This window comes from Eschrichtius robustus, chromosome 13 (assembly GCF_028021215.1).
Source record: "Eschrichtius robustus isolate mEscRob2 chromosome 13, mEscRob2.pri, whole genome shotgun sequence".
NCBI lineage: Eukaryota > Metazoa > Chordata > Mammalia > Artiodactyla > Eschrichtiidae > Eschrichtius > Eschrichtius robustus.
Genome location: NC_090836.1, coordinates 18,649,283 through 18,675,352, shown reverse-complemented (window position 1 = coordinate 18,675,352; position 26,070 = coordinate 18,649,283). Strand labels below are relative to the sequence as shown.

The window sequence follows — 26,070 nt, the reverse complement described above, 5'->3', positions numbered from 1 at the left end:
CTATACATTTAAAAATGATCACCATGGTAAGTCTTGCTACCATCTGTCACTATACAAAGATATTACATAATTATTGACTATATTCTCCACACTGTGCATTATTTTTTAAATTTTTAAAATTGAAGTATAGTTGATTCACAATGTTTTAGTTTCAGGTGTACAGCAAACTGACTCAGATATATATTTATATTCTTTTTCAAATTCTTTTCCCTCATAGGTTATTACAAAATATTGAGTACAGTTCCCTGTGCTGTACAGTAGGTCCTTGTTGGTTATCTATTTTATATATAGTAGCCCCACACTGTACATTTCATGCCTGTGACATTTATTTTGTAACTGAAAGTGTGTACATCTTAATCTCCCTCACCTATTTCTCTCTTCTGCTGACCCCCTTTCCCCTCTGGCAACCACCGGTTTGTTCTCCATATCTATGAGTCTGTTTCTATTTAGTTATGTTTGTTCATTTGTTTTGTTTTTTATGTTCCATATATAATTGAAATAATACAGTATTTGTCTTTCTCTGTCTGACTGGTTTCACTTAGCATAATACCCTCTAGGTTCATCCATGTTCTCACTAATGGCAAGATATCATTCTTTTTTATGGCCGAGTAATATTCCATTGTATGAATACAGCATATCTTCTTCATCCATTTATCCATCAATGGGCACTTAGTTGCTTCCATATCTTGGCTACTGTAAATAAGGCTGCAGTGAACATAGGGGTGCATATATCTTTTAGAATTAGTGTTTTCATTTTTTTCAGATAAATGCCCAGGAGTGGAATTGCTGGATCATATGGTAGTTCTATTTTTAATTTTTTGAGGAATCTCCATACTGTTTTCCATAGTGGCTGCACCAATTTATATCCCCATCAACAGTGCACGAGGGTTCCATTTTCTTCATATCCTTGCCAACACTTGTTATTTGTTGTCTCTTTGATGATAGCCATCCTGACGGGTGTGAGGTGATATCTCATTGTGGTTTTGATTTGCATTTCCCTGACAATTAGTGATGTTCAGCATCTTTACATGTGCCTGTTGGCCATCTGTATGTCTTCTTTGTCTTCTTTGGAAAAATGTCTATTTGGGTCCTTTGCCCATTTTTTAATTGGTTTTTTTTTTTTGATGTTGAGTTGTATGTGTTCTTTGTGTACTTTGGATATCAACCCCTTATTAAATATATTGTTTGCAAATATATTCTACCATTCAATAGGCTGACTTTTTGTTTCACTGATAGGTTCCTTTGCTGTGCAAAGCTTTTTTTTTTTTAGTGTGCTGTAGTTCCATTTGCTTATTTTGGCTTTTGTTTCCCTTGTGTGAGGAAATACTGCTTAAGACTGGTATCAAAGTGTTTACTGCCTGTTTTCTTCTAGTTGTTTTTCGGTTTTGGGTCTTACATTTAAATCTTTAATCCATTTGTACTTTATTTTTATATATGGTGTGAGAAAATAGTCCAGTTTGATTCTTTTGCATGTAACTGTCCAGTTTTCCCAATGCCATTTAATGAAGAGGCTGTCTTTTCCCCATTGTATATTCTTGCCTCCTTTGTCATGACTAATTGATGATATAAGTGTGGGTTAATGTTTGAGCTGTCTGTTCTGTTCCATAGATCTATGTGCCTGTTTTTGTGTCAGTGCAATACAGTTTTGATTACTGCAGCTTTGTAGTATAGTTTGAAATGAGGGCGTGTGATGCCTCCAGCTTTGTTCTCTTTTCTCAAGATTGCGTTGGCTGTTCAGGATTTTTTGTATTTCCATACAAATTTTAGAGGTATTTGTTCTAGTTCTGTGAAAAATGCCATTGGTGTTTTGATAGGGGTTACATTGAGTCTGTAGATTGCCTTGGGGAGTATGGTCATTTTAACATTATTAATTCTTCCAATCCATGAACATGGTATATCTCTTAATTTATGTCATCTTCAACTTCTTTCATCAGTGTCTTATAGTTTTCCAAGTACAGGTCTTTTATCTCCTTAGCTAGATTTATTCTCAGGTATTTTATTCTTTTTTGATATGATTATAAATGGGATTTTTTTTCTTAAGTTCTCTTTCTGATAATTTATTGTTAGTTTTTAGAAACCCAACAGATTTTTGTATATTACTTTTGTATCCTGCAGCTTTGCCGAATTCTTTGATGAGTTCTATTAGTTTTTTGGTGATGTCTTTAGGATTTTCTATGTATAGTATCATGTCATCTGCAAACAGTGACAGTTTTACTTCTTCCTTTTCAACTTGGATTCCTTTGATTTTCTTTTTTTCTTGTCTGATTGCTGTGGCTAGGACTTCCAATAGTGTGTTGAATAAAGGTGGCAAGAGTGGACATTCTTGTCTTGTTCCTGATCTTAGAGGAAATGCTTTCAGCTGTTCACCATTGAGTGTGATGTTAACAGTGGTTTTGTCATGTATGGCCTTTATTATTTTGAGATATGTTCCCTCCATACCCACTTTGTGGAGAGTTTTTATTATAAATAATTGTTGAATTTTGTCAAAAGCATCTATTGAGATGATCATATGATTTTTATTCTTCAGTTTGTTAGTGTGGTGTATCACATTGATTGATTTGTAGATATTGAACCATCCTTGCATCCCTGGGATAAATCCCAATTGATACATTAAAAGGGGTATGATCCTTTTAATGTATTGTTGGATTCAGTTTGCTAATATTTTGTTGAAGATTTTTGCACCTACATTCATCAGTGATATTAAAAATCTGCAATTTCTTTATTTGTGATATCTTTGGTTTCAGTATCAGGGTGATGCTCGCCTCATAGGATGAGTTTGAAAGTGTTCTTCTGTAATTTTTGGGGAAAAGTTTAAGAAGAATAGGTGTTAACTCTTCTCTAAATGTTTGGTAGAATTCAGCAAACCATCTGGTCCTGGACTTTTGTTTGTTGGGGGTTTTAAAATTACTGACTCAGTTTCAGTACTGTTAATTGGTCTGTTCATATTTTCTATTTCTTCCAGGTTTAGTCTTGGGAGATTGTACATTTCTAGGCATTTTTCTATTTCTTCTAGGTTGTCCATTTTACTGGCCTATAATTGTTCATAGTAATCTCTTATGATCCTTTGTATTTCTGTGGTGTCAGTTGTAACTTCTCCTTTTTCATTTCTAATTTTATTTGTTTGGTCCTTCTTTTTTTCTTGATGAGTCTGGCTAAATATTTATCAATTTTGTTTATCTTTCCAAGAGTCAGCTCTTAGTTTCATTGACCTTTTCTGTTGTTTTTATTTTTTAGTCCCTAGTTCATTTATTTCTGCTGTGATCTTTATGACTTATTTCCTTCTCCTAACTTTGCATTTTGTTCCTTCTTCTTTTTCTTGTTCCCTTAGGTGTAAGAGTAAGTTGTTTATTTGAGGTTTATCTCATTTTCTCACATAGGCTTTATTGCTATAAACTTCCTCTTAAAACTGCTTTTTCTGTGTCCCATAGATTTTGAAAATCATTGCTTTTTTGTTTTCATTTGTCTCCAGGCACTTTTTAATTTCCTCTTTGATTTTTTCAGTGACCAATTGCTTGTTTAATAGTATATTGTTTAGCCTCCAAGTGTTTGTGTTTTTTGCAGTGTTTTTCTTGTAGTTGATTTCTAGTTTCATAGTTGTTGGGAAAGATACATGATATAATCCCAATCTTCTTAAATTTACTAAGACTTGTTTTGTGGCATAGCATGTGATCTATCCTGGAGAATGTTCCATTTGCACTTGAAAACAATGTTTATTCTGCTGCTTTTGGGTGGAATGTTCTATGTATATCTGTTAAGTTCATCTGGCCTACTGTGTGGTTCAGCTGAATAGAGTTCCCATATTTAAAACATAATTTCTCCTAGTGCTATTCAGGAACACCATTAACCATGATTACATAAAGAAATTCCTGCTGCATCCCCCTTTACTGTGTAAACTTGTGCATTGGAGAAACAGCTCAATTGTAAATCAGTGTAACTCATGATTTGAAGCATCTGCCACTTGGGCACAAGTTTAAAACTCAGTAGAGTATGGTGGTTTATGTGGATACTGGTGCTTCTGATCTAGACCTCATTTTCAAAACCTCATGTTCTCATGGATGACTGCCCACTTATTTCTCTGAGGGGATGCACTTGCCCCTTCCCTATGCTCCTACCCAAGCCTCCAAAAGTGAATTTGTTGCATTCCTCCAAACCCATGTTTTTAAGTTTCATACCACTAAAAATATATTATCCAAATTTGGTGTATATCCATTTAGCTGTTTTGTCATGATCCTGGTAAGAGACCAAGAGAGAAATATCTTTATTCATAAAATTAAACATATACAACAGGAGAATTTTCTTTGTCTTTCAAATCCTTCCATTCTCCAAAAGAGGGGAAAAAAATCCAAAAAGAGTATGTATAATAGGTCTTTTCATACCTAAGTTTGATGTTAAATGATTAGAAAGGGAGTCAAAATTAGAGGGCTTAATCAAGTGAAGTTTCTCTGGATAAGAGAGAGAGATGATGGAGAAAAGGCTGGCTTTGGGGATGGTTAGAGGAAATGATAGAATTGTATCCAGGGAAAAGACAGATATTCACTCGGAGACTTTAAGAAGTTTTTGTGGTGTGGTGACCCAACCCCCTCCATTACAATTTCAGGAAAATCCAAATGTCTTTGTGTGATTTTGGAGTTGGATTTATCCTTGAGGGTCTATGGATGATGCCACAAGAAGTTTGATGGTGAGGGCAGATTCTACTCTTTTCACTGGAGTAAAAACCACATGTGCACAGCCCTGCATGATCCTCTCCCTGCGACCTGCCTGCCCCCCACCATGCCACACTCTCCTTACTCTAGCTTCGCTGGTTTCCTCCACGTTCTTTGAACATACCAGGGTCACTCCTGCCTTAAGGCTTTTGTACTTGTTTGTTCTCCCTGAATGCTTTTCTCTGGGATATCCTGGATATCTGTATTGCTTACTTCCTTACCTCCTTCTGAGTAAGCTCAAACGTCACCTACCCCGTGAGGACTTACCCAGCCTGCTGTTGAAAATTATACTCCCACCCCTTACTCACATACTTCATCTTTTGTCTGTCTTCTCCATTAGAATTTAAGAGGGCAAAGTATTCCAAGCTCTCCTTCTCCTGGCCCCCATTCTGTCCCTAGTGCCTGGAACAGCACTGGGCACATAGAAAGTTCTCAATAAATGTTTATTGAGTGAATCAAATAATGAGCCCTGTTCAGAGGAGCCTAGTCAGTTTCAGTTACCAAAAAAGCAAACCGGTGATTCTCAAAGGATAACACTAGAGCTTTTCTAGTTGTATAGACAGATAAGCATAAGTAGGAAGACTGCAGGTAAGTGCTTATTGAGATCCTTCCTGGAAAAATTTACGTTCTTCAATTCAAATAATCATGTGTACTTGTTAAGTACACTACAAAACAAATATGTGTTAGGGAAAACCAGATCATCTTTGAAATACTTGTTTTCCAAAAGTTTCTCCTTTAAGTCTGCTCTGCCTGTGGTAGAGAAATGCAGATTACACAGGGCACAGATCGACCTCTCTTTGGGATACATTTTCCTTATAATACAGTCATTTCAAATGTGAAGAATAAAATGCCGCTAAATAAAAGATTACTTGCTGTCTTAAGTAGTATGCAAGAGTTGTTTTTCTCTGTTTTTGTAGTCCTGGCAAATTATCCAGAGATTAATCTTTGAAAAGCCTTTTTTATTATATCTGTAGAAAACATTATTTTAAGCGATAATCTCATGAAACTAATTCTCCTCCATACCATTCAAGAGAGTTTTACAGAGAAATAAGATGAATACAAATATCTACCCTGTATCGAGTGTGCATTTTGAATCTCTTAGGTCAGGGATGTAAGCCATTGAGGGGACAATACTGTGGACAGAAGGTGTGGCCTTTGCCACAGAGATGGTATTGTCACCACCTGCTCCCAAGTCTCCTACAGGCAGGGCCCTGCTGTTCATTCACTTCAGAGCAGCTTCTGCTGATGCTTGTTCTAGATCCTGGGCACTCAGTCAACTGTGACTCTTGACTTTTATACTTGCTTCAAAATGGGTAATTTAAGACAAAGATTCCTTTAAGTTAGGGTGAAAACCAACTTCAGGATGGTCCAAACCCTACCTGCCATAATCTCTGTGAAATCTGCCGTTTCCATATTTAGAATAAGAAATTTCTCTGTAGGCCACCAGATTCTTCACTTAAAGAAGAGCCCTCTTTTATTGGACGCTGCTGTTTATCTTCTACTCTTAATGGAGTGAACATATAATTTATCATCCAAATAGGGACATGTCTGGGAATGGAAGTGGGGAGGTAACTACTAATAGTTGTATCTGGGAAGCAGTCATAACCTAGGATTGTGGGAAGCAAGCAGAATCGAATGGTGCCTGAATATGAAGGAGAATGAAATGAATACTTATTGAAACCATATAATGTGCTAAGGACTTTATATATATTATCCTCTGATGTGGTATGTGGGCACACTTTTAACAGTGAATCTGGAGTTACATTAACCAAGGAGTTAACATATACTAGTCTAACAGGAATTTTAGGAACTCAACTCAGGACAGTTTACAACAAGAGCTGTCGATTGAACTGTCTGGAGGAAATGCATTAGATACACATTTTGGCCAAAAGCCAAATATTAAAATCAGTAGTTGACTGAAGTCAGACATCGCTAGAGTAGAAAGAATTTTTTGGAGGCAAGATTAAATCTGAAAACTTGTCTAAAATTTTATAAGTCAAATTTTGAAAGTTTGACACTGGTGAAGGAAACAGAATTTATCAGTGCCATCCGCTGATGGGCCACTCCTGTGGTGCCTGTGCTGCAGGCCTGCAATCCAAAAGGGATGCTCGCTTTAATCAGACTAATGTTTAGTGCACAGTGTAAGGAACTTGGGATTCAACACTCAGCAAATCTTAAAAATCCTGGATCTGCTACTACTGAAAATGTTTACCCACCTATAGCAGTTATTTTGACAAGCTTTTGTCTTTTGGTCTCCATAGACTGCAAGTGTAAGGAATTAACTTCTTCAATTTGAATTTTGATGAGTGAGGACAAAATGTGCATTGAGGTTCTGTAACATTTTCTTCCTTTCTTCCAACTTGTAATTTGTTCATTCAGTTGATCAACATTTATTAAGCACCAATTCAGTGTCTTAGCCACCATTTAAGGGGATGGGGACAGAGCAGTGAACAGAAGACAAAAGTCTTTGCCCTCATGGAGTTTAATTTCTGGGACTTGGGGAGGCAGACAATAAACAAAAGTATAGATAAAACATATAGCATATAAATAGCATAAGTGCTGTTAAGAAGAACAAAGCAGTTACGGATATGAGGAAATTTCTATTATGACTGGGCAGGTCATGATGATTTTTCATGGTGTTGTTTATAGGGTTTTTTATTCTCATGAAATTTTTAGGGGCAGATTTGGTATTTAACTATTAATCCCACATATGAAGGGTTCCCAACTAGGACTTTTTTTTCCCCTGAACAACTCATTGTCTAAATGGAATTAAATAACTGAAAATTAAATAAAGTTGTTAAGGGTTATGTGTTTAATATTTGTTTAATATTTTGAATGCTAGTATATCAACTAATTCTACAAAGATTAGGATTTTCATGTAATCTCAACTCTGTTATTCTTCCTTATATTATTGCTTAAAATTTTATAAATATTTGTTGGTAAAAAAATGATGCAGTATTTTTCCTAAGGTTTTATGCTAAGCACACTTAATATTTCCTTTAACTGACAATTTATTCTCCTCTGTAGTTGATGATCCTTCATAATTTTTATACATAAAATTAATAGCTTTCACAATAAATTTATTATTGCAGCATTTTCCTTTTGAAGTATTCAAGATACATTTATACTTCACCTGATGGATAGAAATTCAACATAGAAAGCATATAAGGAGATTTTTCACTCCATCTACTTCTAGGCTGCTTATCAGAATTTTAAATTGCACATTCAGTTGTAAACAGCAAACTTTATTCACATTCCCTGTTTATGTTACTATCATCAACACCCTATTTAGAGACGATGGTGAAGGAAATGATCACACAAGCGTTTGTCACATACGTGTACAAGGAGGCCAGAAATGGCATTGAATTGGATGTTTAGCTGAGTCTAAAGCTGGAGTGTAACAGCAGAGTTTGGCAAATACTGAGACCAAAGTGAACCTCTCCTTCACCTCTGCTTTCTCAAATTCAGTTCTTCCTCAGAAGGGGCACGATAGTGTCAGTCATTGGAGTGACAGCCTCCCAACCTCCTTCATGTCTGGTGACCAAAGTGATGAACATGACATCCAAGAGAGTTTAAGCAAGGTTCACGCTGATACTGGGCATTATTAACTGAGTCGTTGGGTTTTCACCCTTATTTGTCTGTTTAGTTTCACCAGAACCTCAGTCTTCCTGGCACAATAAGCCAGTGAGGTCTTCTTGGCTTAGTTGATATGCATGGCTTTCACTGGGAGAGGATGAGAACCTGAGTGAGTTTTTAGCAAGTGGCTCCCAGGCTTCCTAAATACTTACCTTCATGATGCAATTATAGCATCATTTAGCAGGAGCTCTGCTGCAGCTTAAATTCAAATAATAAAAAGCATTTACATTTTAACTCCAATACTCAACTCACACTTAACTGAAATGTAATAATCTGCAGATTTAAACTTGAATATAAAAATGGGTTTACTTTTGCTTTTTTAACTCTGTGATTTTATTGCCTGCCACAAATAATAGGCAGTATTAATGCAAAGCATGAGAAAGGGGGTGGGAACCAAATTTTCTAAACATTCTAAAAGCTGGTATGTGTCTTCTCTCCAGGGTCACCTGCAAGTTGGATGGAGGTGAAATTCAATTTTATATCCCCCAAACCTAGCACAGTGTTAGGCAAGCACTCTATAAAAACCATTACTACTACTACTACCATGATTACCACTCCTACTGCTGTGAGTGCTATTTCCACTACTGCTTTTGCTTCTGTGGTTGTAGCCCGTATAGCTGGTGAGCTCGTGTGGGCCCTTCTCAGGCATGGGGGGTGAACATACTTCTACGTTGTGGTCCCTTTTAGGCCACCCTCCAGACATGCACATGGCAGAAGGAAGATGGGAAGGCACTCTGGATGGAGGGAAAAGTTCAAACGTTTATAAGAAAAGCACTCCCATATTGCAAATGGTGCTATGATTATTTTGAATTTGCTATAACTCTTAGATTTTTAAAAGTATTTGTACACATGTGACACTTTCTATTTTCTGTCGAGTATTTGGTTTTCCCACTCAGGGTATGATTGCCCTGAGCATGATGATGCTGTAGGAAAACATGTGAATTTGAGTCCATCTAACACACATTTAATCAATAATTAAGCAAACATTTATTAACCTCATGAACTTTTTTCTCCACATCTTTATTGCAGTATAATTGCTTTACAATGTTGTATTAGTTTCTGCTGTACAACAAAGTGAGTCAGCTATATGTATATGTATATCCCCATATCCCCTTCCTCTTGAGCCTCCCTCCCACCCCCCCCATCCCATCCCTCTACGTCATCACAAAGCATCGAGTTGATCTCCCTGTGCTATGGGGCTGCTTCCCACTAGCCATCCATTTCACATTTGGTAGTATATATATGTCAATGCTACTCTCTCACTTCGTCCCTGCTTCCCCTTCCCCCACTGTGTCCTCAAGTCTGTTCTCTACGTCTGCGTCTTTATTCCTGCCCCGCCACTATGTTCATCAGTACTGTTTTTTTTAGATTCCATATATATGCATTAGCATACGATATTTGTTTTTCTCTTTCTGACTTACTTCACTCTGTGTGACAGACTCTAGGTCCATCCACCTCGCTACAAGTAACTCAATTTCGTTCCTTTTTATGGCTGAGTAATATTCCATTGTATATATGTGCCACATCTTCTTTATCCATTCATCTGTCGATGGATATTTAGGTTGCTTCCATGTCCTGGCTATTGTAAATAGTGCTGCAATGAACACTGTGGTACATATCTCTTTTTTAATTATTGTTTTCTCAGGGTATATGCCCAGTAGTGGGATTGCTGGATCATATGGTAATTCTATTTTTAGTTTTTTAAGGGACCTCCGTATTGTTCTACATAGAGGCTGTATCAGTTTACATTCCCACCAACAGTGCAGGAACCTCATGAACTTGACTTGAACAAGTCTCTTGCTCTGAGCTTCAGTTTCATTGTCTGTAAGTTTAAGGTAATGTAATCAGCTCCATCTTAGTTTTTTGGGGGATGAATAGAGGAAGCCAGTGTAAAGTGATATGTAAGCTGCTAGCTTAATAAGATTAAATGGGGTGTTATTATATGGCTGGGACAAATTTTTCTTCTGAATTTCCTGTAGCACTTCGTGCTCAATAGCAAGTTTAGTTTGGTTTAGAGGCGAGAGCTGTGGTCTGGCTGGAAGTAAGCACCAGATATGATGTAAAAAGACCTGGGAGCAAAATCATGCCCCACCACTTCACTAGTGATGTGCCCCAAGTTAAATTACTGAAAAAAAGAATCCTAAAGCTATGTAGCTCCAGGGTCACTCACTGTGAGAATTAAGTGGGAAAAAATCTAGGAAGGCACCTGGTGTGTTGCAGGTGTTTGGCTGGTGTTTGGAAAGCATTCCTTCAGGAAAGAGAAAGGTAAGAGTGAGTCAAAATGGTCCTGAACAGGCAGCATGCAGAGAGGAAAAAGCATGTCCCGTGATGGCCCTAATACATTTCCTCAGATGTGAATTAGGAATAATAATGATAATAATTCCCTTAATTATCTCTTAGGGTTACTGTAAAGGACTAAAAGTGGTACGATATCACCAGAAATGGAATAGGGGCTCAAAAATTTACCCCAAAAAGTTGAGAGTCATGCTTAAGACAATTCTCCTCATTTTTAAAGACAGTCTTAAGCCATGTCTAGTTCTATGTTGACTGACTATAGTACCTAGAATGCTTTTTTGAGAAAATGTAGGCAATTCACTATAAAACTTTCCTGCCTCTGTTCAGGCTGCCTTTTGGGTAATGAAACACAATAAAAATTACCAAAGATGGAGGAGGCAAGGAAAGAGCAGCTGACGGCATGATGATGTAGAGGCAAGAGTGACGCACATTCTAGCAACTTTGAAAGATGAAGGCCATTTTCCCGAGCCCCTCTCCCCTGTCCTTTCTGTTGAAACCTTTGTGAAGGGGAAGCCAACCAGAAAGCCCCAGAGAAAGCACCAGGTGTTGGGAAGAGTTCCAGGCACTGACTCGATTTATTCATCTCTGCAATGAGGTCAAACTTGTACTACATGCTTCACCTGTGCATTCTCAGGGAATTCTCAAGAACAGTCTCTGAGGCCGTTTCTGAAGCCCAGTAACATTCCTGGGTTATGGAGTCAGTAAGTGTCAGAGCCAATATTTGAACCCAGGTACAGTTGCCCCCAAATCCTCATCCTCAGATTCTGCCTCTGAGGATTCAACCAATGGGTAGATGGAAAGTACTTGGAAAAATTAAAACTTCCAGAAATTTCTAAAAAGCAAAACTTGAATTTGCCTCACGCTGGCCACTATTTACATGGCATTTACATTGTATTTATAGCTATTTACATAACACACTGCATTAGGTAGTGCACTAATAAGTAATCTAGAGATGATTTAAGGTACACGGGAGAAATTGTGTAGGTTATCTGCAAACACTGTGCCATTTCATATAAGGCACTTGAGCATCCATGGGGTTTGGTATTGGGGGGGGGGGTGGGTGAGTCCTGGAACCAACCTTGAGGAGACCAAGGATGGCTGTACTCTAGCTCCCCATCCCCATCAGCTCTACGCTTGGGTACCACTCGTGGCCAAAGATATCTGAGCAAGCAGGTCAATTTAGGGGCACCATTCAGAAGTGGTTATGTCAGCGATTTGTTTTGTTGGTCCTTCTAGAAGTGGGACTGGGGAATGAGTTCTTTTACTCCTGAAGGCTCAGTGAGGAAATGGAATTGGTTTCTGACAGGCTTTGAATTCGAGGAGAATGTGAAGCTTGGCCTGTAGAATAGTAATATGGCCACCATGTGAGGGGCAAGCAGAGGAGCGCCAGCGAGCCAGCCCAGGACAAGGGGAGGAGACCCTGGGGTTTCAGACACAAAGAGAGTGAGGAGACCTTCGCCAAGTCCCGGCGCTCAGCTGTGTCTCACACTACTGAGAGTCAGACAAAACGAGAACAGGAAAGGCCCGCAATTTACCAGTTGAAAGGCAGGTTGCTTCACTGGTGCCTGAAATCACATCCTTCATCTCATTCTGTTTCTATTTAAAAGGATTTCCCAGGGGTGGTTCTTTGATCATGCCCTCAGTCTGGGGGGATGTGCACCCTCTTTGGGGCTGCTCTGTGTATTCCCTACTCCGTACAGGTCACGTAAAGTCCCTGGTCCCCAAATGTAACCATCTGATTGTTAAATCACCATGAAGATGCGTTAGCCATCCAAGCCTTTTCTGCACCTGGATGTTTAAATCCATCAATCTGTAATTATAATGATTATTTTCGCCTTTGGACGTATTTCAACTGCATGTGAGAGCTGATGTTTTTCTTTCTTTTTGTTTAGTTGTATCAATTTCAGGAGTACAGCGTTATAATTTAACATCTGCATACACTACAGATTGATCACCACCATGTGTCTACTTACCATCCATCACCAGACAGATGACCCCTTCACCCAATTTCTCCCACACCCCAACCTCCTTCCCTTCTGGTAACCACTAATCTGGTCTCTGCAACTATGAGTTTGTTTTTGTTTTGTTATTTTTATTTTGTTTTTTTGTTTTTTTTCTTAGATTCCACATATGAGTGAAACCAGACAGTCTTTCTCTATCTGATTTATGTCACTTAGCATAATACCTTAAAGGGTCATCCATGTTGTCGAAAATGGCAGGATTTCATTCTTTTTTATGCCTGAGTAGTATTCCGTGGTGTATATATACCACATCTTCTCTACCATTCATTCATAAATGGACACTTAGGTTGATTTTATATCTTGGCTAGTGTAAATACAGTTGACCTTTGAACGACATGGGCTTGAACTGCACAGGTTCACTTATACATGGACTTTTTCAATAAATACATACAGTACTGCACAATCTGAGGTTGGTTAAATCCATGGAGGCAGAACTTCAGATACAGAGGGTCGACTATGGGACTTGAGCATCTGTGGATTTTGGTACCTGAGGCAGGTCCTGGAACCAATTCCCTGCAGATACCCAGGGACAACTGTAATGCTGCAGTGAACATAGAGGTGCATATACCTTTTCAAATTAGTGTTTTTGCGTTCTTGTGATAAATACCCAGAAGTGGAATAGCTGGGTCACATGGTAGTTCTGGTCTTAATTTTTTGGGGGGGTCTCCATACTGTTTTCCATAGTGGCTGCACCAATTTACAGTCCTACCAGCTGATGTATTTTTTTTTAACTTTTTTAAAATTATGAAATGTTCCGGTCATGCATTCTGATGGCTGGAAGAATGAATTAATAGTAGTCTAATCACCCTGGAGACACAGATGCTTTTGTGAGCTGGCGCTGAGGTAAGGCTGCACATCTCTGTGGGAATGACAAGTGAATGAGTCTGCTGCTCACTTAACCTGCTGTTCTTTTCTCTCTCTTGTTTTCTCTCCTAGGAAACAGATGGAAGACTGCTGTGACCCCGCCCATCTCTTTGCTATGACTAAAATGAATTCCCCCATGGGGAAGAGCATGTGGTACGATGGGGAGTTTTTATACTCATTCACTATTGACAATTCAACTTATTCTCTCTTCCCCCAGGTTAGTACAGAGTTTGTTGCCTTTCAGTGTCGTCTCTTATATGTCTTGATATCATAGGAAAGGGATAATTGATTTTGCCTAACTAATCAGATCTACTTCTTTTCATCTTCTTACTTTTCTGAATTATAAATGCTTCTCTTTATACTGTCGTTTTTTCGTGAAGAAATCAAATAATGTTGTGATGCAGGGGCAGCAGTAGGATATTATAGAGTAACAGATTTCCTAGCCCTTCTGATTTGAGTCATATGAGACTGAAGAAAGCAAGCAGAGAAGGAAGCAAGGTCAGGGAATTGTGGAGTTCCAGTGTTTTGAGGTTGGCTGTGGCATGATCTTGAAGATTTGCAATTCTGGAATGTTTTCTTAGGGCTGAGACTGCTCTCAGGGAGTGGGGACCATATGGTCAGAAGTTACTTCTTAGAGCTTGTGAATCTTAACCCTGTGGCTAGATTACTGCTATGAAGTGGAGGAGTGGTGGAGATGGAGAGAAAGTATTTGACCACTTTTGAAGTGGTCTAAATCAAGCTTTGCTTCCTTAATGTTTTTCTTTGTGGTTTCCTAAGCATTGAAATCAAATGTTTTACTAAAATATATCTATGTAGCTAGTGGGGGGGAAAAGGAAGTCTTTGTTTCTAGGGAGCCCTAGTTGGAGATGGGAAGTGGATCTTAGGTGAAATTGCCATTAGGGAGAAATTAAGAAATGAATCTCGGCTTCCCCCAGTCTTCACGCTACTCTTGGTTTGGCCAGATGATTGTGCAGAAAGAGAATTCATGGTCAGAGGTGGAAAACATATATCTGTATTAATAGCAAAGATTCTTCAGAGGAGGCATCTTATAAAGTTTGAGGCACATGCAGTACCAGATCCAAAGTCACATGCTCTATGAAATAGCTCCCATTTGCTAGTTCATTCTTAGGTGTTTTCATCCAATTTAACGGTTTTAGAGTATGTATAATGATACAGTTAAAATATTTTATTTTAAAATAGGAAATAGAAGGTTTAATTCATGGCCAGCATCCTTGTGCTTTTTCTCTCTTCTTCATTTGCCCTTGGGAGCCTTCCTTATGTCAAAGGAAATGATTAACAGTCATAAAATGTAGGATTGAATTTTGTCTCCACCTCTTCCTAACTAAATGCCTTGCTAAGTCACCTAACTCTTCTGAGGTTCAGCTTTCTCACTTGTACAGTGGCGAGAGCAGTACCTGTCCAGCCACCTCACAGAGTTGAGTTGACATGGACATGTCATACAATGCATGTCCAGGTGCTCTGTAAACTACAAAGCATTATGTAAATGTGAGGTTTATTAATGTCCTGGTTCATATACCGCATCTTTAGACTGAGGAACGAAGAATATAATTGCATTAGTCAGAAATCTTCCTAGGTGTTTTTAGCAGAAAGATATTTCATGTTGGGCATTAGGCACTAAAAAAATCGTTAGGCGAATAGAGGAGTGGGAGTCAAGAGGTGGCTCCTGGAATTACTTAGTCCAAGAACTTTACTGCCATAACTGTGGTTTAGGGATTAGAAAACCGCAGTGGCCACTGCCATTAGCAGAAACAGGGCCAGGAATTTGGGTTTCAACTCACCTCCTCCCTCCAAATCTCCTTCAAGTGCATCTAGTGGGTAAGATTAATTTGCATCCAGAACACTAGTTGCAAAGAAGTCCAGGAGGGGCAGTTTTTAAAGCAATCAAGCTTTAGCAGGAAGCTAGAAAAAGGGTGGAATTGAGGTTGAGTAAGCCAATTCACAGCATCTTCTTTGTACAAACACTGATATCAACTCGCTATGAAATGAAGAAGAGATAAGGAAGCAATCTCCTTTAATAGCTCATCAAATAGAAAAGATTTTAAAGAAACCCAAAATAGGATTTTATAGATGAGGGCCTTCAGTCATACTAACTGACTTTGTGCTAGAAAATAGATTTGAAGAGAGGAAATGATTAAAGAAATACAAACTAACTTCCCATCTTATCTGTTAAGTTGCAGCAGTAAGATAGCAGGAAACATTTTCTTTTTCAAGTGTGTGCACATGAATTTTGTGTCTCTGTATGCCAGCTGCAAGACCAGGGAACCATCCCTGAATAATAAAGGAAAAATGCTTTTTTCTTAGAAAGTGAAAGTCATCACATCACTGTGTGTGTGCACAGGCATTACAAAGGGCTGAACCAGTTCAATGGGTAGACTTGAAAAAAGGTCACGTGTGTATTCTTCTGCAGAGATTCTGAAATGACTAATTAATTTATAGAAATCCTGGAGAATCAGTTTGCATCAACACAAAGGGTGTCTATCGCCGGGCCCTCTTATTTCTCAGTGAAAGATTTCTAGTTTGTTATCAGGAAGCTAAGTTGTCAGTTAATTGTTAGGCTTCATTCATGCTCCCTGTGGGAAGAAAGTGGTGTGTGCTGATTAGGCAGAAATGCAGGTGAGTGAGCTGGGCTCCGTGTGGTCAGTTGAACAAAGCATCCCTCCTCTCCCTGTTTCAGCAAGATAATGCTAAATCACTCCTTTGCTAACTCAAATGAATAACTTTATATCACACTTTTTTTTTTTAATTTCAGCTTTTTTAAAAAATTAATTTATATCACACTTTTAATTATATATTTTAATGTATTTAGTTTAATTATATATTACACTTCTCCCCTAAATGCTCCATATATGTCAGCTGTCATTATTATTGGTATTACTCCTTTGCCTGTTTTAATCACTGCTTTTGTTGTTGTTGCCAAGATGCAATCCAAGATTCTCTGTGTGATGTAGAAAGTTAACAGGTCCTGAATCACGGCTGGAGGGTCCACAAGGGCCCTAGTAAGATGCTGTATACTTTGTAATTACAGTTAGTTGCTTCTTATTTGGACCTCCTATGACTTCCCATGGCTTTATTATCAAATTTATTCAATTCTGCCTCCAATGCGGTTATTTGCCTAATCACCTATCACAGTTTTCTAAAAGTCTTTATCTGCTGATCTCAATACCATCTTGTGAGCTTTTTTTTTTTTTTTTTTTTCCACACACACACACTGTATTTTATTTTTACAAGGGATAAATAGACTGACACCAAGTATTGTACATGGATGACCACAACAAAAGCAACAATGATTGCAATTACCAAACATGAAACACACTCATACTATGTCATAATATTGACATTCAGTCCAGTAATCCTCCACTGTAACAGCTCCTATCTTGTGAGCTTTTGAGGAAACTCATTTTTGTGCCTCGTGCAGTGAAGCCTAGCACTTAATATAGATGCTCATTTCCAGCTGCTCTCCCTGCCTATGTATGTCCCGCCTGGGCTGTACCACTGCTGTGCCCTGGCTTGAACTATAGGAGACCAAGCAGGACAGTTTGATGCAGCTGTTTTCAAATGGCTCTATAAATGTATTTTGGTGAAATATTTGTTGAATATTACTAGGCATGAAGGGCCGAATTTTAATCCTCATGTAGGTTTTCTAGAATATGCAGTGCGTGTGTGTGTGTGTGTTTGGAGGGGACAGTGTGGTGGTAGTGTTCCCACTTTGAGAATACTTGAGGATACCTCCATCCCCTAGGCTGGGATCAGCTCTTTCCTGCTCTGCCTCTCCCTTTGAAGCCTACATGGTCCCACATTTGTAGATAATACCGAATAAATGCTATTTTGGCCTAAGACATATTTTTACCCAGAAAGAGCATAAATTTCTTTGGCAATGAGTGAGGGAGTAGCAGGAATGTTAGAAACCACAACTGTGTTGATATAATTTGATAAATATTTTCTTTGGTGTAATAAATATATGGTCGGCCCACCATTCTCTTACATTGTGCTGGATAGTCACGTGAAATACATCACAAACTAGACGAGTCAATTTTCCTCAAAATATCCACCCAAGGCCATATGTACAGAATCACAAAACATCACTAATGCACCTCAGACAGACATTTCCAGCTCTTCTGATCACCGTAAACTCCCTGACATCTTCCACTTGGCCTGGACCCACAGTGCCCTTGGCCCAGGGGAAACCCAGCAGGATATTTTGAAGTAGTATTGTCAAAATGACTTTGTTAGAATGAAAATACACATTTTTTTTTTTTCACAGTAATGTGCTTAATAGAATCCTCTGAGCTCCTGGGTATTCCCGAGTCTCAGAGCAAGTTTTTTCTCCTAACGAAATTTAGATTCTACTATATAATCTACATCATTTGGTAGCTTGCTTTTTTACTTACCAATATGATTGTAATCATTTTCCAAACATATACCTTTTCAACTAGAAGGAAACTGAGGGGACTGTTTGGTGGGCATAGATCTTTGCCAAGCCTGTGTTGGTTCATGTTGTCAGACTTGTGTTTGGCTGAGACCTGACACAGGAGCTTAACCAAATAGGTATTTATTTATCTCAAGCAATAGTTAGGGATTAGGAGGTGAGTAGCTTAGAGCTAGATGGTGACTACACAGCGCCATCAAGTTCCCAGGCTCCTGCTTGAACATCTTTAGCTGATGGCCAAGGAACCTTCTAGTTTTGATCCAGGATCCCATTAAGACAGAGGGGAAACAGAAGAGGAAATCTGGACAGACTCCTGCTGATGTGTCAGTGGCCAGGACTGAATCTCGTGGGTGTGTCTAGCTGCAAGAGAGGCTGGGAAATTTCAGTATTTCAGCTGTAAGGCAAATGCACTCCACTGGACAACTGCCTGCCTTAGTTTCTTCACAGGTTAGCTCACTCTGTCCTTATAGCAACTCTGTGTGGTTGTTACTCTGGTCTTCATTTCACGGGTGAAACTGAGACTGAGGAGGGTTAAATATCTTATTCAAGTTTCTAGAGCTCGCAAGTGGAGGGCTGGCATGTAAAACCTGGCCTGTCTGATTTCCAAAGTATTATTATTATTTTAAATTAATTAATTTATTTATTTTTGGCTGCGTTGGGCCTTTGTTGCTGCGTGCGGGCTTTCTCTAGTTGTGGCGAGTGAGAGCTACTCTTCGTTGCGGTGTGCAGGCTTCTCATTGTGGTAGCTTCTCTTGTTGCGGAGCACAGGCTCTAAGCGTGTGGGCTTCAGTAGTTGTGGCACGTGGGCTCAGTAGTTGTGGTGCATGGGCTTAGTTGCTCCGCGACATGTGGGATCTTCCCGGACCAGGGCTCGAACCTGTGTCCCCTGCAACGGCAGGTGGATTCTTAACTACTGCGCCACAAGGGAAGTCCCCCAAAGTGTTATTGTTTATTATCTTGTTTCTATATTTTTCTTAAAAAGTCATGGGTTCTGGTGGATTCATTGTTAATTTTTATCACCCAATCACCTTGAAACCATTTTAAGGTTTTTGCTTCCCTTATATAAATACTCTTAGAGGAAATGGAGAAATTCTTTCATAGCTATCTGAGAGGAAAAAAAATAGAGTACAGATATGCAGGCTCTAGGATCCTGTACAGCACTGTAGTTGCCCTTTGACTTTGGGTGCCCTAGTGGCCCACTTTGGAAGGAGAAATAAGACCAGTTCCAACTGGTTTCTATTTTGGTTTCTATTAAATGGGTTCCTGGACCCAAATCCAATGTGTGTGTGTGTGGAGACTATGTAGAGACTCTCCCATATCACCAAGCAATTCTCAGACACTAGCTGGGAGTCTTACCATTCAACTCAATTCTGACACTACCTACCCGGAGTTAGCATCAGATTCCACAGGTAAAGGACTCAGTCCCACAAGACCACGCTCCACTTCAGACATCCGTCATGAGCCCAGGTTATTACTTGTACTTTTGACCGACCGGCTACAAATGGGAAGTTCCAGTGACTCCCCCCAGCTCAGGACGCCAATTGCAAATCCAAGTTGTTACCTGTACTTCTGACCAACTGGCTATAAATCAGAGGTTCGCACGACCTCCTTCTTGGGTTCTATTAATTTGCTAGAATGGCTTACAGAACTCAGGAAACTTGTTTACTCACTAGATGACTGATTTATTACAAAGGATATTAAAGGATACAGATCAACAGCCTGATGAAGAGACACATAGGGCGAGGTCCCCAACAAAGGAACTTCTGTTCTCCTGGACCTTGGGGCCTTGCTTCGTGGCAAGTGGAAGCACCCTGTTTCCCCAGCCTGGAAGCTCTCTGAACCCCATCCTTTGGGTGTTTTATGGAGGCTTCATTATGTCAGCATGATTGATTAACTCCTTGACCGTTGGTGCTTGATTCAACCTGTAACCCCTCTCCCCTCCCCGGAGATCAGGGGGGTGGGACTGAAAGTTCCAACCCTCTGTTCATGATTGGTTCCCCTGACAGCCAGCCCCCATCATTAGATGGTTTCCAAAAGTCACTTTCATTAACATCAACCCAGATGTGGTGTGAAGGGGCTTGTTATCCATAACAAGACACCATTTTCACCTTTATGGCTCTGAAGGATTTTCAGGAACTGAGGACAAGAGACCAAATGTTATAAAAGATGTTCCCTTTGCTCTTATTGTTCAGGAAATTCCAAGGGTTTTGGGAGCTGCAAGTCAGGAACTGGGCATGAAGACCAAATATATTTGGGAAACATATTTTTGTCATCTGAATGTTCCTTGTAAATCACAGCATCGCATCTGTGATAGAGAAATCCAGGTTCTCAAAGGAAAGCAAATTGTTCTTTGCACACTGCTTCTATATTATAGAAATCCAGAACATGATCCACTACCATTATATAATTCAGAGCATTTACTCCTATCATCCTTGGTTAAATGGCAACGTTAGAGAAATATGTAGGGAATGGAGTCTACAGATCTGGGTTTTAGACCTGGCTTTCTATGATGACATTTGTGATCCCAGGCAAGTCATGTAACTATTCTCAGCCTGAATTTATAATTTTCAGTTTGGGACTAATAATACCTGGTGTTTGTATTTCAGTGTTATTATGAGACACCAAGTTAAAATGAGATTAGGGGTGTAAAAGTGCTTTGTAACGAATGCACTGTGCAAACATATAATAATGTTACTTTTATTATCTGCTTAAGCATTTATGGCATGTAAGCATTTCTTAGGCATTTTGGGAACCAATGGGGGGGAAAACTCTAGAAAAGTGGTCAAATCAATTTTCCATTCTGATGAGTGGCGAGAAGAGATAAATCTGTTGAGTCTGGGATTTAGGGAAATATAAATTAATTATGGAGGATGCCTCAGGCTGTGCCAGTTGGACATTTATTTGTATCATTATAGTTGGATAATAATTATGATACGCTGAAAGTGCAATGTAAGATACATTATTAATTTCTAGTGAATTAAGATTGTGTATCTTAACAATGGATTAGTAGCCTCTGTTCCCCTCATTGTCCTGTAACTGAGCAGATGAGGAGAGTGGGTCATCACAGGACTTCCAAATACCTGTTATCCTCAGAGGAAAGGAAAGCACACGATTAGAAGTTAGTTGCCCCACGGAGTAGTTGAAAGTAAACTATAAGACGCCTTTGTCTTTCAAACTTAGAAATAATTACAAATTAAGACCTTTCTCTAATGAAAATTATCACAGGTTGTCTATGGTTGAGAACAAAATGAAAATGAGTTGTAAGGAATGGTGTGTCTCGCCACGGTGTGGACCTTTCTAAAATAGGTGACAGTGTGTAAAATTTAGTACAAAGACTGATTATGGCTCAAGCTTAAAGCTTCCTGGGAACAACTGAAAAGGTTGCATGACACCAATTACCACTGAGTCAAATCTCATCCCATAGGTCTGATGGGAGTGATAACTCTTTTCAGGAGGTGTTAATGTCCCACAGAACGTTTTCTTCTTAGGTTCGGTTGACATGACGGGGTGTTTTTCTGCAGAAAAAGCTGGTATATCTTTGTTTTTCCTCAGTTGGTTTCTTCATCTTGGTCCTTCTTACTGGCAAATGTCCAAGTGTAGACAGGCATTTCTCTCTGATTTTGACTTCGTTTTGAGCTTTTGTTTTCATACCAGGAGGCCTCTGCTCTTGATATGCTCATTTGCACTCCTCAGGTCTATTAGAGATCGCTTAACTGCATAAAGATGCATTTGATTAGCAGTGGTGACCAGGAACTGGGGTGACAGGAATGAGGAATGACTGCTTGTGGGGGGTGGGATTATCTCTTGTGTTGATGAAAATGTTCTAAAATTGGAAAAAAAAATCACTACACATGAACTGAATTACAAAACAGAACAGAGTCACACATTTAGAAAACACACTATGGCTGCTTAAGGGGAAAAGGTGAGGTGGGGTGATGCATAAAACAAGGGTTTGAAATTAGCACAGATACCGTTCCATAAACCAAATGTGTAATAGACAAGAGCTACTCCTTGCTCAATGAACTGGACTCAACACCCCCTATTCACCGCAGAAGAATATATCTGACTAGTAAGAATCTTAAAACCTATGTATTGGTATCTCTCTGTAAGTGAATCAAGTGGGTGTAAAGCGGCATAAACACAGCAGTGAAAATCAGCTAAACCCCATTATAAAAATAAATTACAAAAAAAATAAAGATACATTTGATTAACTTAGATCATATCAACACTGAATTTTCTCTGGCTTAATTAATTTGGTCAGGGAATAAAAAGATACAAAATGAGTACAGAGAACATTTTCTTAGTGTTTGTATTTGTTCAAATCAATTTACTCTTCTTCTTCTGCTAATTGGCCTGTAATCTTTAGATCCCATGGGAGCTGGCACAATATTCTTGTCATCCCTCATGGCCTGACATATCCTCTTATCTGCAGGGTCAGAACTTCTGGGTGAAGAAGGGTTGGGGTGGGGATAGAATAAGGAAGTTAATTTGGCTGTGGAGAGTAAAAGGCGGTCCAGCTAGTAGCCAGAAAGGGTTATTAAGATTCTCACCCTAGGTAACTGTTTCCAGTAACCAGAAGATAATAGGGAGTAAAAGAAAGATAACTACCATATGGTATCACTTACGTGTGGAATCTAAAATATGACACAAATGAACGTATCTACGAAACAGAAACAGACTCACAGACATAGAGAACAGACTTGTGGTTGTCAAAGGCGGGGGGAGTGGGGGAGGGATGGAGTGGGAGTTTGGGATTAGAAGATGCAAACTATTACTATATATAGGCTAGATAAACAACAAGATGCTAATGGATAGCACAGGGAACTATACACAATATCCTGTGATAAACCATAATGGAAAATAATATGAAAAAGAATGTATATATACGTATAACTGAATCACTTTGCTCTACAGTAGAGATTAACACAACGTTGTAAATCAACTATACTTCAATAAAATAAATTAAAAAGAAAAGAAAACAAACTTATGGTTACCAAAGGGGAAAGGGGGGAGGGAGGGATAAGTTAGGAGTTTCGGATTAACGTATACACACTACTATATATAAAATAGATAAACAACGAGGACCTATTGTATAGCATAGGGAAGTATATTTAATATCTTATGATAACCTATAATGAAAAGAATCTGAGAAAGAATAGGTATATATGTATGTATATAACTGCATCAATTTGCTATACACCTGAAAGTAACAAAACACTGTAAATCAACTCCTTCAATTAAAAAAAAGAAAAAAAAACCCAATGTGCCAATAGTGTGCAAAACTCAGACATGGAGATTGGGGGAGGGTGGAGCTATACCCAGAGAGCCAGATTAAACAGTCATTGATTTCAAGTTCCAGCCACTAGGCTGGAGGTTTTGGCAACTGGCAGCTTTGGGGAGGTACTGGCCAGAGGAAGGCAGGGTTCCATCCTTCTAGAGGCTTGGAAAGCTGATCATTTAATCCAGGCAGGGACTCAAGGGAACAAGGTGGAAGTTTCCATCCTGGGGGTCAAAATTAGGCACCATTTTTGAGAACAAGGTGGAAGCACCTTTCTGGAACTGAGTCTGAGCTGGGCACCAGGAACCTGGAAGGGCAACCTGGGGCTGTGTTTTGAAAATAAGACAGAAGCCAAGTTACCAGAGCCATACCCGAAGGCCAGGGTCAGAAGACCGCTGGTGTAACTTGATGGTGATTCCCACAGCTTTGGGTGGCCGCTCCCTCAAACCATCCCCCAAAGCCAGAGCTGATCCACATTTCCCAGGGCTCAGGCCGAATCGGCAGTGGCCCCGATGTGGGTTCAGGCTGAGAATTAGGCCTGATAAAGAAGAATTTTTAAGACAAAAATGTTAGGTTCTTATCCTTTCCTGTGTCACCTCTGTGGAGGCTGACAGGACAGAGGGCGCAGAAGCTAAGTGAAGGAGGGAATCTGGGAAAATTGTTAATTAAGGCAATATGTTAGCAGCTTGTCAGAAAAATAGGTGAGGGGATAAGTGTGGTGGATAAATTCAGGATAGGGTGTGGGTGTGCTGTCTGTAAGGAAACAGAAGTGCTTTTTGAGGATAACCAACGTTTTATACTCTGAAAACTATTTTTCATAAAATTTTTCTTGCCGAATTTTATTTTTCCTGTCTACCGAGACTCAGAGTTTTAACTCTTTACTGAGAAAAAAAAAAAGGTGCTGAGAAAAAGACAATAGCAAACTAAATTCATTCAGTAGTGTCTTTACTTGAGGTGGTCTGCTGTTAATAAAGCACTGGCTAGCAGCTCCTTATAAGTATATGATTATTTTGCTTAAATTTTTCTCTCCCTAGGGTTTGGTCTACTCTGCTTTTATATACATTTTGGGTCTTATCTATTATTCAGATGATAGCACATTCACAAAGTATTGTTAATTTTGGAGCCATAAAACGTATACATTTCCTAATTGCTTTTGCTTGTTAAAGCCTGACATAGACTTTGACTGTAACGCACAAGGTCATTAAGAACTGAAGTAACTACGGTTGGCAGGCGCTTCCAGATGAGATGGGGATTATTGGAGGACTTCTTCAAACCCGAAGGCCAGTGATATGTATGGACTCAGGAAAAAATATAGTACTTCTTTTTGTTTTTATAAAATAAGCTGTAATCTTAATTTTATTTGTATTTACTTGTTTATTTACAAGTATCTATTGGTCCTGTTCAAATGTGATTTTTTAAATTGAGGTATAGTTGACTTACAATATCATGTTAGTTACAGGTGTATAGCACAGAGATTCAGTTATACATACATATATATACATACACATATTCTTTTTCAGATTCTTTTCCCTTATTACAAAACATTGAGTATAGTTCCTTTTGCTATACAGTAGGTCCTTGTTGGTTATCTAAAAAATATAGTACTTCTATATGATCCATAAAATTTAGTACAAATCAAGAATCAACAAAATATAGTCAGAGTTGAGTTAAAATTTAAAATAAGGCTCTGATGCACCAGAAATTCCCTTTCACATGTGTTGGACTTGCCGCCAAAATGAATATGCCCTGCAGCCTGCAAAACTATGCTTTCCTAAAATTTTGGTGACTCTGTATAAAATGAGTTCACCCATTCGTTCATCAAGCATTTGTTAAGCACTTTGTGCTGTGTACTAGGGACAGTGCTAGTTCTGGGGAGGTAGTGGTGAGTAAAGACAGACCCATTCTCTCCCCCCACCGGGTACTGTCTTCAGTGTCCCAGACGTTCCTTACCTTCCACATGTTCAGAATTAAATGCCCTCCCTCCCCATCCGCCTTCTCTTCTCTGTTCCCTGCCTCAGGTAATGATACTATAGCCCACGAATCACTAGAGCTGACACCTGGGTCTTATGTTTGAATCTGTCCTCTGTACTAACCACTTTCCCAACGCAGTTTTATTTTGTAAGTATCTCTTGACTCCATCCCCTCTTCCCTGACCTCTCTGCCACTGCGGTAGTTCAGGGTTTATCATCTGTTATATGGGCTCATTCAAGGGCTTTCTGACAGGTTTCACTCTTATGAACTTGCCTCCCTGCAACGCCCTCCACCCTGCTGCCAACGGCTGTCATTATAAAACGTAAATCTGTGTGTGTAACTTCCCTTAGGTCGCTCCTCTCTGCCCGCTGTGCACGCAAGAGCAAGTGGCCAAACGGCACCCTCACCAAGTCTGCTAGAGCAGTGTCAGTGAAGGAATCTCACAGAGAAGGCCAAGTAGCAGCTGGCAGATACTCTGCTGCCTTTTCATAATTACAGATGATGAGATCCTAGACTTTCTGGACTCCAGGAGAGGGACCCTTAAACTAGGCTGACATATTAGTCGTCTAATTAGGTGTGTGTGATACAAAGACTGTGATATTAAAGTATTAAGATACGGCAGAGCCTTGGCTTTGGTCTGGTTTATCAGTTCAGTGCTTGTGGGTGATGGAAAGCCCTCTGCAGTCATGATTGGCAGCTAGAGGACAAGCCTTGCAGACACAGGTGAATGACATAGCTTGCCAGAAAAGGATCTATCAATCAGCTCATGGTTCAGCAAGAGCTAGCCTCTTCCCTGGCATGATGGGAGGGCTGGGATCCCTGTCTTGCTATTGGCCAGGATTGAGGGCCTTCAGC

At 39.3% G+C, this 26,070-nt stretch overlaps 1 protein-coding gene across 1 annotated transcript in view; it reads left to right on the top strand.

Annotated features, from left to right (window-relative positions):
• The window catches only part of ST8SIA1 (ST8 alpha-N-acetyl-neuraminide alpha-2,8-sialyltransferase 1), a 151,954-nt gene that overhangs the window by 42,643 nt on the left and 83,241 nt on the right, over positions 1 to 26,070 (top strand). Inside the window, exon 2 of the mRNA XM_068561415.1 lies at positions 13,592 to 13,736. Coding sequence (XP_068417516.1) covers positions 13,592 to 13,736 — 145 coding nt within the window. The remainder of the gene's footprint in view (positions 1 to 13,591; positions 13,737 to 26,070) is intronic.